Below are 15,468 nucleotides of genomic sequence, written 5' to 3' on the forward strand. Positions count from 1 at the left end.
GAAGAACTCAAAAAGATTATTCAAGAACATAGTGGAAAAATTAATAAGTTGCAAGAATCCATAGAGAGACAGCATGTAGAAATCCAAAAGATTAACAATAAAGTTACAAAATTAGACAATGCAATAGGAAGTCAGAGGAGCAGACTCGAGCAATTAGAATGCAGACTGGGACATCTGGAGGACCAGGGAATCAACACCAACATAGCTGAAAAAAAATCAGATAAAAGAATTAAAAAAAATGAAGAAACCCTAAGAATCATGTGGGACTCTATCAAGAAGGATAACTTGCGGGTGATTGGAGTCCCAGAACAGGGAGGGGGGACAGAAAACACAGAGAAAATAGTTGAAGAGCTCCTGACACAAAACTTCCCTGACATCATAAAAGACGAAAGGATATCTATCCAAGATGCTCATCGAACCCCATTTAAGATTGATCCAAAAAGAAAAACACCAAGACATATTATCATCAAACTCGCCAAAACCAAAGACAAACAGACAATTTTAAAAGCAGCCAGGGAGAAAAGAAAGGTTTCCTTCAAGGGAGAATCAATAAGAATAAGTTGAGACTACTCAGCAGAAACCATGCAGGCAAGAAGGGAATGGGACGACATATACAGAGCACTGAAGGAGAAAAACTGCCAGCCAAGGATCATCTATCCAGCAAAACTCTCTCTGAAATATGAAGGAGAAATTAAGATATTTACAGATAAACACAAGTTTAGAGAATTTGCAAAAACCAAACCAAAGCTACAAGAAATACTAAAGGATATTGTTTGGTCAGAAAACCAATAATATCAGATACCAGCACAATACAAGGTCACAAAACAGAACGTCCTGATATCAACTCAAATAGGGAAATCACAAAAACAAAGTAAGATTAATTAAATACAATAATAATAATACACATAACAGGGAATCATGGAAGTCAATAGGTAAAAGATCACAATAATCAAAAAGAGGGACTAAATACAGGAGGCATTGAACTGCCATATGGAGAGTGATACAAGGTGATATAGAACGATACAAGTTAGGTTTTTACTTAGAAAAATAGGGGTAAATAATAAGGTAACCACAAAGAGGTATAACAACTCCATAACTCAAGATAAAAGCCAAGAAAAACGTAACGACTCAACTAACATAAAGTCAAACACTATGAAAATGAGGATCTCACAATTTACTAACAAAAACGTCTCAGCACAAAAAAGTATGTGGAAAAATGAAATTGCCAACAACACACATGAAAAGGCATCAAAATGACAGCACTAAAAACTTATTTATCTATAATTACGCTGAATGTAAATGGACTAAATGCACCAATAAAGAGACAGTGAGTCACGGACTGGACAAAGAAACACGATCCATCTATATGCTGCCTACAAGAGACACACCTTAGACTTAGAGACACAAACAAACTAAAACTCAAAGGATGGAAAAAATATATCAAGCAAACAATAAGCAAAAGAGAAGAGGAGTAGCAATATTAATTTCTGACAAAATAGACTTTCGACTTAAATCCACCACAAAGGATAAAGAAGGACACTACATAATGATAAAAGGGACAATTGATCAGGAAGACATAACCATATTAAATATTTATGCACCCAATGACAGGGCTGCAAGATACATAAATCAAATTTTAACAGAATTGAAAACTGAGATAGGCACCTCCACAATTATAGTAGGAGACTTCAACACACCACTTTCGGAGAAGGACAGGACATCCAGTAAGAAGCTCAATAGAGACACGGAAGACCTACTTACAACAATCAACCAACTTGACCTCATTGACTTTTACAGAACTCTCCACCCAACTGCTGGAAAGAATACTTTTTTTTCTAGTGCACATGGAACATTCTCTAGAATAGACCACATATTAGGTCATAAAACAAATCTTTGCAGAATCCAAAACATCGAAATATTACAAAGCATCTTCTCAGACCACAAGGCAATAAAAGTAGAAATCAATAACAGAAAAACCAGGGAAAAGAAATCAAATACTTGGAAACTGAACAATACCCTCCTGAAAAAAGACTGGGTTATAGAAGACATCAAGGAGGGAATAAGGAAATTCATAGAATGCAACGAGAATGAAAATACTTCCTATCAAAACCTCTGGGACACAGCAAAAGCAGTGCTCAGAGGCCAATTTATATCGATAAATGCACACATACAAAAAGAAGAAAGAACCAAAAGCAGAGAACTGTCCCTACAACTTGAACAAATAGAAAGTGAGCAACAAAAGAACCCATCAGGCACCAGAAGAAAACAAATAATAAAAATTAGAGCTGAACTAAATTAATTAGAGAACAGAAAAACAACTGAAAGAATTAACAAAGCCAAAAGCTGGTTCTTTGAAAAAATTAACAAAATTGATAAACCATTGGCTAGACTGACTAAAGAAATACAGGAAAGGAAGCAAATAACCCGAATAAGAAACGAGAAGGACCACATCACAACAGAGCCAAATGAAATTAAAAGAATCATTTCAGATTACTATGAAAAATTGTACTCTAACAAATTTGAAAACCTAGAAGAAATGGATGAATTCTTCGAAAAACACTACCTACCTAAACTAACACATTCAGAAGTAGAACAACTAAATAGACCCATAACAAAAAAAGAGATTGAAACAGTAATCAAAAAACTTCCAACAAAAAAAAGCCCTGGCCCAGACGGCTTCACTGCAGAGTTCTGCCAAACTTTCAGAGAAGAGTTAACACCACTACTACTGAAGGTATTTCAAAGCATAGAAAATGACGGAATACTACCCAACTCATTCTATGAAGCCACCATCTCCCTGATACCAAAACCAGGTAAAGACATTACAAAAAAAGAAAATTATAGACCTATATCCCTCATGAACATAGATGCAAAAATCCTCAACAAAATTCTAGCCAATAGAATCCAACAACACATCAAAAAAATAATTCACCCTGATCAAGTGGGATTTATACCAGGTATGCAAGGCTGGTTTAATATCAGAAAAACCATTAACGTAATCCATCACATAAATAAAACAAAAGACAAAAACCACATGATCTTATCAATTGATGCAGAAAAGGCATTTGACAAAGTCCAACACCCATTTATGATAAAAACTCTTACCAAAATAGGAATTGAAGGAAAATTCCTCAACATAATAAAGGGCATCTATGCAAAGCCAACAGCCAATATCACTCTAAATGGAGAGAACCTGAAAGCATTTCCCTTGAGAACGGGAACCAGACAAGGATGCCCTTTATCACCGCTCTTATTCAACATCGTGCTGGAAGTCCTAGCCGGGGCAATTAGGCTAGACAAAGAAATAAAAGGTATCCGGATTGGCAAGGAAGAAGTAAAGTTATCACTATTTGCAGATGACATGATTATATACACAGAAAACCCTAAGGAATCCTCCAGAAAACTACTGAAACTAATAGAAGAGTTTGGCAGAGTCTCAGGTTATAAAATAAACATACAAAAATCACTTGGATTCCTCTACATCAACAAAAAGAACACCGAAGAGGAAACAACCAAATCAATACCATTCACAGTAGCCCCCAAGAAGATAAGATACTTAGGAATAAATCTTACCAAGGATGTAAAAGACCTGTACAAAGAAAACTACAAAGCTCTACTACAAGAAATTCAAAAGGATATACTTAAGTGGAAAAACATACCTTGCTCATGGATAGGAAGACTTAACATAGTAAAAATGTCTATTCTACCAAAAGCCATCTATACATTTAACGCACTTCCGATCCAAATTCCAATGTCATATTTTAAGGGGATAGAGAAACAAATCACCAATTTCATATGGAAGGGAAAGAACCCCCGGATAAGCAAAGCATTACTGAAAAAGAAGAAGAAAGCGGGAGGCCTCACTCTACCTGATTTCAGAACCTATTATACAGCCACAGTAGTCAAAACAGCCTGGTACTGGTACAACAACAGGCACATAGACCAATGGAACAGAATTGAGAACCCAGACATAGATCCATCCACGTATAAACAGCTGATATTTGACAAAGGACCAGTGTCAATTAATTGGGGAAAAGAAAGCCTTTTTAACAAATGGTGCTGGCATAACTGGATATTCATTTGCAAAAAAATGAAACAGGACCCTTACCTTACACCACGCACAAAAACTAACTCCAAGTGGATCAAAGACCTAAACATAAAGACTAAAACGATAAAGATCATGGAAGAAAAAATAGGGACAACCCTAGGAGCCCTAATACAAGGCATAAACAGAATACAAAACATTACCAAAAATGATGAAGAGAAGCCCGATAACTGGGAGCTCCTAAAAATCAAACACCTATGCTCATCTAAAGACTTCACCAAAAGAGTAAAAAGACCACCTACAGATTGGGAAAGAATTTTCAGCTATGACATCTCCGACCAGCGCCTGATCTCTAAAATCTACATGATTCTGTCAAAACTCAACCACAAAAAGACAAACAACCCAATCAAAAAGTGGGCAAAGGATATGAACACACATTTCACTAAAGAAGATATTCAGGCAGCCAACAGGTACATGAGAAAATGCTCAAGATCATTAGCCATTAGAGAAATGCAAATTAAAACTACGATGAGATTCCATCTCACACCAGCAAGGCTGGCATTAATCCAAAAAACACAAAAGAATAAATGTTGGAGAGGCTGCGGAGAGATTGGAACTCTTATACACTGCTGGTGGGAATGTCAAATGGTACAACCACTTTGGAAATCTATGTGGCGTTACCTCAAACAGTTAGAAATAGAACAACCATACAACCCAGAAATCCCACTCCTCGGAACATACCCTAGAGATACAAGAGCCTTCACACAAACAGATATATGCACACTCATGTTTATTGCAGCTCTGTTTACAATAGCAAAAAGCTGGAAGCAACCAAGGTGTCCATCAACGGATGAATGGGTAAATAAATTGTGGTATATTCACACAATGGAATACTACGCATCAATAAAGAACAGTGACGAGTCTGTGAAACATTTCATAACATGGAGGAACCTGGAAGGCATTAGCTGAACAAAATGAGTCAGAGGCAAAAGGACAAATATTGTATAAGACCACTATTATAAGATCTTGAGAAATAGTAAAAACTGAGAAGAACACATATTTTGTGGTTACGAAGGGGGGAGGGAGGGAGGGAGGGAGGGAGGGAGAGGGTTTTTTATTGATTCATCAGTAGATAAGAACTGCTTTGGGTGAAGGGAAAGACAACACTCAACACATGGAAGGTCAGCTCAATTGGACTGGATCAAAAGCAAAGAAGTTCCCGGGATAAAATGAATGCTTCAAAGGTCAGCAGAGCAGGGGCGGGGGTCTGGGGAACATGGTTTGAGGGGACTTCTAAGTCAATTGGCAAAATAATTCTATTATGAAAACATTCTGCATCCCACTTTGAAATGTGGCATCTGGGGTCTTAAATGCTAACAAGCAGCCATCTAAGATGCATCAATTGGTCTCAACCCACCGGGAGCAAAGGAGAATGAAGAACACCAAGGTCACACGACAACTAAGAGCCCAAGAGACAGAAAGGGCCACATGAACCAGAGACCTACATCATCCTGAGACCAGAAGAACTAGTTGGTGCTCGGCCACAATCGATGACTGCCCTGACAGGGAGCACAACAGAGAACTCCTGAGGGAACAGGAGATCAGTGGGATGCAGACCCCAAATTCTCATAAAAAGACCATACTTAATGGTCTGACTGAGACTAGAGGAATCCTGGCGGCCATGCTCCCCAGACCTTCTGTTGGCACAGGACAGGAACCATCCCCGAAGACAACTCATCAGACATGAAAGGGACTGGTCAGCGGGTGGGAGAGAGATGCTGATGAAGAGTGAGCTAATTATATCAGGTGGACACTTGAGATTGTGTTGGCAACTCTTGTCTGGAGGGCGGATGGGAGGATAGAGAGAGAGGGAAGCTGGCAAAATTGTCATGAAAGGAGAGACTGAAAGGGTTGACTCAATAGGGGGAGAGCAAGTGGGGGTACGGAGTAAGACGTATGTAAACTTATATGTGACAGACTGATTGGATTTATAAACGTTCACTTGAAGCTTAATAAAAGTTAATAAAAAAAATACTACAGAAAATCATAATCAAATTCTAGGAAATGTTCAAGTAAACCACAGGAGGGCGGAAAAAATAAAACAGAAATGAAAAACAAAGATGACAAACAAAACAAAGAATTAAATGGCAGATATAAGCCCTTAAAGCCCTTACATATCAATAAATACATTAAATGCAAATTGTCTAAATATACAAATTAGAAGACAAAGATTGTCAGAGTACATTAAAGATTATGACCCAACTATATGCTGTTTACAAGAAACTCACTTCATATATAACAATATAGGCAAAGCTGAACTTCCTCAACTTGATGAAAAGCATCTACAAAAAATCTACAGCTAATATTAAATGTAATGTGAAAGGCTGAATGCTTTCCCTCTACAACTGAAAATTAGGCAAGGCTGTCCTCTCTCGCCATTCTTATTCAAGATAGTGTTAGACGTTCTAGTCAGTGCAATAAAGCAAGAACAGGAAATAGATCAGAAAGGTGAAAATAAAACTGCCTTTATTTGCAGATGACAGTTGTCTAAGTAGAAAATCCCAAGGAATATACCAAAAACAAAACAAACAAACAAAAAAACCAAATAAAACTAACAGGTAACTTTTAAAATGAATTCACTAATAAGTGAAATCTGCAAGGTTGCAAGATATAAGATCAATGTACAAAAATCAGTTGTATTTCTATGTACTAATAATAAATACATGGATACTAATTTTTTTTAAATACTATTTACAATAGTCATCCCCAAAATGAATACGTAGGCATAAATCTAACAAATCACGACCTCTATGCTGAAAACTACACAACACTGAGAAAAGAAATAAAAAGATTTAAATAAGTGGAGAAGCATACTGTGTTCATGGATTGGGAGACTCAATATAGTGAACACATCAATTCTCCCCAAATTGATATGCAGGTTTAATGCAATTCTTATCATTATCCCGGCAAGATTTTTTGTAGATGCAAACAAACATATCCTAAAATATATATGGAAAGGCAAAGGAACTAGTATAGCTAAAACAATTTTGAAAAAAAAGAATAAAGTGGGAGAAGTCAGTTTCAAGACAGATTGAAAAACCAGTTTCAAGATTTACTATATAACCACAGTAATCAAGAGGGATAGGCACGTAGATTCAACACAACAGAATAAACAACAGAATAGAGACCCAAAAATAGACCCACACAAATATGCTCAATTGATTTTTGACAAAAATGCGAAAGCAATTCAATGCAGGAAAGACAGTCTTTTCAATAAATGGTGCTGGAACAATTGGACTACTATAGGCCAAAAATAAAAATGAACCTTAAGTCTCATACCTTAGACAAAAATAAACTCAAAATGAATCATGGGCCTAAATATAAAACATACAAATAAAGTCAAAACTTTTTATAAAAAGCATAGTATAAAATCTTCAGGATCTAGGGCTAGGTAAAGAGTTCTTAGACTTGACACCAAAAGCATGATCCATAAAAAGAAAAATGGAGAAATTAGACTCCATCAAAATTTTCAAATTTTGCTCTGCAAAGGCCCTGTGTAGAAAATGAAAAGACAAGTTACAGAGTGGGAGAAAAATTTGCAAATCACATATTCGGAAAAGGGATAGTATCCAGGCTATATAAAGGACTCTCAAAACTCAAGAGTAAAAAAGCAAACAATCCAGTTAGAACATGGGCAAAAGATGTGAAGAGACATTTCATCTAAAAAGATATACAGATGTCAAATAACAAAAAACCAAACCCAGTGCCGTCGAGTCGATTCCGACTCATAGTGACTGTACAGGACAGAGTAGAACTGCCCCATAGAGTTTCCAAGGAGCGGCTGGTGGATTTGAACTGTCAGCCTCTTGGTTAGCAGCCGTAGCACTTAACCACTACACCACCACGGTTTCCAGATGTCAAATAAGCACACAAAAAACGTTTGGCACCGTTAACCATTACAGAAGTGAAAATTAAAACCACAATGAGGTACTACTACGTATTTGTCGGAATGGCTAATATAAAAAATAGCTGGTAAGGATGCAGAGAAACTGGATGACTCATATATTCCTCGTATGTGTATAAAATGGTACAGCCACTCTGGAAATATTATCAGTTTCTTAAAAAACTAAACATCCAACTACCACATTGTTGCTTTTTTTGTTAGCAGCTACCATTGAGTAGGCCCCCAACTCAAGATGACCCCATATACAACTGAACCAAACGCTGCCAGGTCCTGCGCCATCCCCACCATCAACTGCAAATCAGACCATTTGGTCCAGCAATTGCACTCCTGAGCATTTACCCCAGAGAAATGAAAACTTATGTTACACAAAAACCTATACATGTGCACACAACCACCTACCTCAATCTCCAGGAAATTATGCTGTGTGGGAAAAAGCCAATCCCAAAGGCTCCATACTGTAAGATTCAATTTATACAACCTTTCTGAAATTACAAGATTATAGAAACAGAGAGCAGATTAGTGGTTGCAAGCGTTTAAGGAGGAGATGGGAATAAGAGGGAAGTGCACATGACTGGAAAAGGGCAGCATGATGGATCCTTGCGGTGTTAGAAAGGCTCTGTATCTTGCCTGCATCAATGTCAACGTACTGGTTGTGATATAACAAGAGTTTTGCAAGATGTCACCTACCATCTGGGGAAACTGATTAAGAGTACACAGGATCTCTCTGTGTTATTTCTTACAATTGCGTGTAAACCTCCAATGATCTCAAAATAAAAAGTTTAATTTAAAAAAATTGAATAAAGTGAGCCTGTCATTACAAGGAAAACAGTATTTGTTGCCTATGATAAAACTAGAAATTTGGAAAAGTTGTTTCTACCACTGCGAGCATAAACAATTTCCCAATAGTTAAAGACTTTTTGATGACATCATTGGTGATATTAAGTATTGTTATTGTTTGATATTGTATATCAAATGTCTCAAAATTAGAAGACCCACATAACTCCACTAGCATACCAGTAGCTGTCAAGTTGACTCTGATTCATGGCGACCCCGTGTGTTACTGAGTAGAACTGCTCCATAGGGTTTTCATGGCTGTGACCTTTCAAAAGCAGATCACCAGGCCTTTCTTCAAAGACACCTCCGAGTAGGTTTGGCCTGCCAGCCGCTGGGTTAGTAGCCAAGTGCTTAATGATTTGCACCACCCAGAGAATCCAATATCTTCTAAATGATCAATGCACAATATTACAAAATTATGCATTGGTGAAATTCTATTCAAAATACAAGACAGAACAACAGATTTTACTGTCACAGAGAACAAGTTTATTGACATGGCTTCAGGTTCCAGTTACAATTAACCTTTAATAAATTAACATTTGTCACATTTTAGTAACGTATTTAAAAAGAACATCCACAATTATATGAAAAGACCATTCGAATATACATCGATGTGAGACCAGATTTTATTCATAATCCTTTGACCATAATAATATATTGCAACAGGATAAGTACAGAAGCACATATGAGAATCCATCTGCCTTCGATTAAGTCAGACATTAGGGATTTTCAAAAAAAGTAAACCCGTGTCCTTCTTTTCACTAACTTTCATTTTGGAAACATAGTTATTTTTTATAAAATTATTTGTTGACATGTAATAGGCTTATTGTTTTTCATGAATTAATAAGCACATATTTTTAATTTCCTAGAAATTATTCCATCTATATGAAAGTAAATACTGATAAATGTAATGCACAAAAGCAAAAGTGCTTTGGAGGTTGTCAACAACTTGTAAGAGTGTAATGGTTCCTGAGACCTAACAGTTGGAGAACCGCTGCTCTAGTAGTTCAAACTTTTCTCGTTGATTGTCACATATCAAAGAAATTATGTAAGAAAATTTAAAGTAGGAGAGTGAGCATGTTTTGGAGAGAAGCACAGACATCTGCAGAGGGAAAGAGAACTGTCCCATTGTCACTACCTCAGGACAGGACAGCACTGGAATTGCTGAGATTCCACACAGAAGGACCTTCCCATTGGGTATTTCCAATAGTTTCTGTGGGTCACTTGTGAGGCCACTACACTTGCTCCCCAAATAGTGGAAGGGTTAGTAATTTGAAAAACCTACTCTAACTATTGCTCTCCCCTTTATAGACAATATTTTACTTCAGAGTAGACTGAATTGCTTTCCCTCATTAAAAAAAAAAATCAACAGATTTTACTGTCACAGAGAACAAGTTTACTGACATGGCTTCAGGTTCCAGTTACAATTAACCTTTAATAAATTAACATTTGTCACATTTTAGTAACGTATTTAAAAAGAACATCCACAATTTCACCAATTTGACTTTTACCAAAATGCTGATTTATAGTAATCCAGTTATTTACTGAGAAGGTCCATTTTTAGAAGATTGCGACAATGGCAAATATTTAAAACTGCATTTCTCATGGTTTAATATATTTTAGGTGAAATCCATGATGAAGAATCCTTTTTAATTTCACTTGCTGACTGACGAGTTAATCTTCAAAAAGCGTGTTGCTAAAAGGGGAAAGAACAATTGACGACTTAATTTCTAAATTTAAAAGCTGTCATGTAAATGGATCACAATGTAACAGTCTAAGTTTTAAATGAAGTCCCCATCAGCGTCTCCTGGCATCCCTCCCAGCTGGCAGGTGGCCCCGCACCAGCATCCCCTGCAGCCTCCAGGCGGATGCCCCGGCCTGTGGGCTCACACTATTCCGACACTGAAACATTAGGGTGGGCACACGCTTGGCCCCAGAGAGAAGGCTATTCTGATTTAAGATACGAATTAAATCTCTGGAGGATCTGTTATCAGTAAATGAACTGCAGAAGTGTCTAGACCGAAGAAAATCTAAGTCAAGTCCTTGTCTGAGGGAATCTCTGATGAGGCAAACAGTCCTGTTGTAGTATTACGGTGGTTGTTGTGGTGTGTATGTGTGTGCATGTGCGCATGCGTGTGTGTGTGTGTGTATTCACCTACCTTACCATGTACCCCCTTTACTGACTTGGCCTCTTTCTCTCCTCTCCTCTCTCTCTCCTTTATCATCTTCCTTAATTTCTTTCAATTTTTACTCGCTAAGTCAGAGCCCTGTTATTAGCTCTTAAATTTCCTAGTTTCCAAAGGGAATATTCTGGCAAGAGGAGTCCTTGGGTGGTGCAAATAGTTTATGCGCTCAGTGGCTAAACAAAAGTTTGGAGGTTCAAGTACACCTAGAGGCATCTCAGAAGAAAGGCCCGCTGATCTGCTTCCAAAAATCAGCCATTGAAAATCCTATGGAGCACAGTTCTGCTCTGACACACATGGGGTCACCACGAGTTGGAATCAACTTGATGGCAACTGGTTTATCCTAGCAAGTGCCATGCATCCAATTGGTCCTCTCCTCCCTAACCACTGCCCCACCTTTCCTACCTGAACCCCTTTGCTCATCACTGTCTATGTATTGACTTTGCAAACAAATTTAGCAACTTGATGCCAGGCTGTTCATTTTTAAAATCCTAACTTTGAAATATAGTATGCCTTGAATAATAGTTTTTCTTAAGAAAATATTCTCTCACTTTAGTTAATTGCAGTACTTTAATTTTTAGATTTACACCTGCTCCTTATTTATCGACTATTTCGTTATCCAAGATTTCACATTTATGACAACAGTAAAAAATCTATTACCCTACTATTTTGCACATTAATGACTTATGCCTGGCAGTCACAAACGCCAAGGTGTGAAACAAGAGTAACACTGGCCCTGATGGCTAAGGTTATGTGTCAGCTTGGGTGGGCCATGATTCTCAGTGGTTTGGCAGTTATGTAATGATGTGATTTGACAGTTATGTAATGATGTAGTCATCTTCCATTTTGTGATCTGATGTCATGCTACGTTTTCACATAACGCCAATTTTCACATAACAGCCTCGTCTTTGGAACCTAACCAGGTCAATAAGTAAGGACTGGGTATCTTTTAATTGGGCATCTTTTTTCTTTAGTCTCACTAATCATTTTCAGAGACTCTATTTCGGATGAAATAAAGTTGGAAGAACATTAAAGTTACACTTTTAAGTAACATTCAAATTTTATGCCATTTTCTCTGCGCTCTTTCATGAGTAAGAAAATGAATCTGCATAAGAAAGCCTGTGTTCTCCACTCTGGAGTATGCAGTGGGTGCTGAGGTCCACTGCTCAGTCCTGCCCCTCAGGACGAAGGTTCTCATGCAGACAATGCCCTCTCCCTAAAGGGCACTGCCTTCCCAATTTTACAACTTTCTTGGGAGGCAGTCCCCGTCCAATGACTGCTGATGTCGGGAGTACAAGGGCCCAGCCCCCAGGCCTCAAATCAGAGGCTGAGGCCTCCGCTGCAAATGCATCAGGGTTCAATCCCACCCTACGGGGCTGTTCCGGGAACATTCTCCAATAAGCCTGCCACACGCGAATATCCATCTCAGAGTCTGCTTCTCAGGAGAACCCAGCTAGAGGCAGAGACAGGGCAGTTTTAAAAGTCTATGCCATTTTAGAGATTTTTCTGAGGCAAAACTTTAAACTCTCTACATGAAAATCTTCTCTCAAACTTAGTTACTCAGATGAATTAGTTGCACCCTTTTTTAATGGAAAAGCTTCCCAAACATGCCTGCACACACTTCCTACAATCCTGAGCTCAGCCATCACTGAAAGACCTTTTGAACGAAAACACAGATCACTTCTCCCTCTACCGGGAAGGTTGGAATCCATATGCAAAATCAGTTATGCCTTTCAGGAGAGTCACAGACTCTGACTCCAGAATAAACGTACTTCTGTATCCAATTTTGGTTACGATTCCAGGAGAACAATGAACTCTCCCAAGAGCCTCCCATGGACCCTAATTTAAGAGCTATTGGTTTATAGTGAAGGTGGCAGAAACTTATCATCTCAAATCAGTTGTCCCAAGCAGAAGAAATGGAGAGGAAGTTTTAAAAAAAAAAAATGCGTGTTAAAAATATCCTACTTCTAAATTTTGGAAATAACAATGATAGTTGCACAACACTGTGAATATGATTAGTGTCGTTGAATCGTACACTTAAAAATGATTAAAATGACAACTTTTATGTTATATGTATATGTTGTTGTTAGGTGCCGTTGAGTTGATTTGGACTCTTGGCGACCCTATGTACAACAGAATGAAACACTGCCCAGTCTTGTGCCATCCTCAAAATCATTATTATGCTTAAGCCCATTGTTGCAGCCACTGCATCAATCCATCTCATTGAGGGTCTTCCTCTTTATTTATATATATATATATATATGCTCCATAGAGTTTCCAAAGAGCTGCTGGTAGATTCCAACTGCCGACCTTTCAGTTAACAGCCTGAGTTCTTAACCACTGTGCCACCAGGGCTCTCTCTCTCTCTCTCTATACATGTATATATGGAAACCCTGGTGGCGTAGCGGTTAAGTGCTACAGCTGTTAACCAAAAGGTTGGCAGTTCAAATCCACCAGGCGTTCCTCGGAAACTCTATGGGGCAGTTCTACTCTGTCCTATAGGGTCACTATGAGTCAGAATCGACTCAACAGCAATGAGATATATATATACATATATATAATCACAATAAAATCACACACACATAAATGTCCCACTTCTCCATAGAATTTCATCAATAGCTTTTGAATAAGCAAGTACCAGGCACACTTACATTTCCTGGATTCTCATCTGCTGTTTTTGAACTTGTCTTTTTATGATATTTCTTCTTGGTACAATAGACACTGACAAGGGTGACCATCAACATCAGGGCAAACACAGCGGCAGTAGAAGAAGCGGCAATAACAACAGTGTCTCGAGTTGAGCCTCTCTTTTCACACCTTTCTCCCATGTACCACCAGTCCTCCCCTGATGGACACCTACACATTTAAGAACATGACTTAAGGTTATGAATTGAAATTTAAATCTGAAAATCTTCACAGTGAAAAGTGTTGGTAAACATTTAGGTCACTGGCATATGGAACTATTTCACAGACTCTGGACTGGAGAAAACTGTTAGACTAGCACCTGGAGACCAGACAGGGACAATGGAATGGAAAATGGAATTACTCTTGTTGTTAGTTGCTGTCCAGTTGATTCTAACACATGATGTCCCCGTGTGGGCAGAGTAGAACTGCTCCACAGGGTTTCAAGGCTGTAACCTTTCAGAAGCACATGGCTAGGCCTTTCTTCTCTGGGTGGATTCAAACCACCAACCTTTCAGCTACCAGTCAAGCACTTAACTGTTTTCACCACCCAGGGACTCCCAGAATTACTCCTAATCTGGTATTAAAATACCAGCCCCAAAGTAGGAGAAGGAGATAGCATAAGTGTCTTAATTTCCTGGTGCTGATTTAACAAAAAACACTGCAAGTGTGTAGCATTAAAGAATAAGAATTTATTGTCTCACAGTTTTGGAAGCTAAGACTATGAATTCAGGGTGTTGGCATAGCTAGGTTCCCTCTTTTTCTGTGGGCTCTAGGGAAAGATGCTTGGCTCTTTCCCCTTCTGTAGCCCCAGGCATTTCCTGCCTGCTTGTAGACGTATCTTCATACGGTATCTGTCTTCCCCTATGTGTTTCTGTGTCTTGTCTGCTCTTTTTTTAATATATAATTTACTTTATTTTGTTGTTGTTGTTGTTGAAAATATACACAGCAGAACACAAACCAATTCAACACTTTCTACATGTACAATTCGGTGACATTGATTACATTCTTTGAATTGTGCAACCATTCTCATCCTCCTTTTCCAAATAGTTAAAAAGCAAGGATGTCACTTTAAAAACTAAAGTGCACCTGACCCAAGCCATGGTGTTTTCAATCGCCACATATGCATGCGAAAGCTGGACAATGAATAAGGAAGACCAGAGAAGTGACGCCTTCAAATTATGGTGTTGGCAAAGAATAAAAGTCTGCCTTGGAAGAAATACAGCCAGAATGCTCCTTAGAAGCAAGAATGGTGAGACTTTGTCTCAAGTACTTTGGATATGTTATCAGGAGGGGCCAGTCCCTGGAGAAGGACATCATGCTTGGTAAAGTAGAGGGTCAGCAAAAAAGAGGAAGACCCTCAAGGAGATTGATTGACACAGTGGCTGCAACAGTGGGCTCAAGCATAGCAAAGATGGCAAGGATGACCAGGCAGTGTCTCGTTCTGTTGTACATGGGGTCGCTATGAGTTGGAACCGACTTGACACTACCTAACAACAACAGCACCAACATGTATTAAAATATATCTGTAAGTTTATATGTGATGTTTCCAACACCCAAAGACAAATAAAGATCACATTTATGAAGGTACTGATAATAAAAGGCAATAATAATGAAAGCTCAAAAAAAAAAAAAAAATGAGGTATTTGACTTATGTCAGAACCAAATTACAGCTGAATGGAACCCAACTGTAAATCAGGGACTACCTGTCCTTGGAAGGGATTAGGTTCAGGACCCTCTCTATGACTTTATTAACATAA

General features: G+C 38.3%; 1 protein-coding gene across 1 annotated transcript in view; it reads right to left on the reverse strand.

The window, feature by feature from the left end:
* Positions 1 to 13,551: 13,551 nt before the first annotated feature.
* Positions 13,552 to 15,468, reverse strand: part of MEP1B (meprin A subunit beta) — a 35,536-nt gene continuing 33,619 nt past the window's right edge. Inside the window, exon 14 of the mRNA XM_023543901.2 lies at positions 13,552 to 13,882. Within this exon, the coding sequence (XP_023399669.2) occupies positions 13,639 to 13,882 (244 nt within the window). The 3' untranslated portion in view covers positions 13,552 to 13,638. The remainder of the gene's footprint in view (positions 13,883 to 15,468) is intronic.

This window comes from Loxodonta africana, chromosome 11 (assembly GCF_030014295.1).
Source record: "Loxodonta africana isolate mLoxAfr1 chromosome 11, mLoxAfr1.hap2, whole genome shotgun sequence".
Classification (NCBI taxonomy): Eukaryota; Metazoa; Chordata; class Mammalia; order Proboscidea; family Elephantidae; genus Loxodonta; species Loxodonta africana.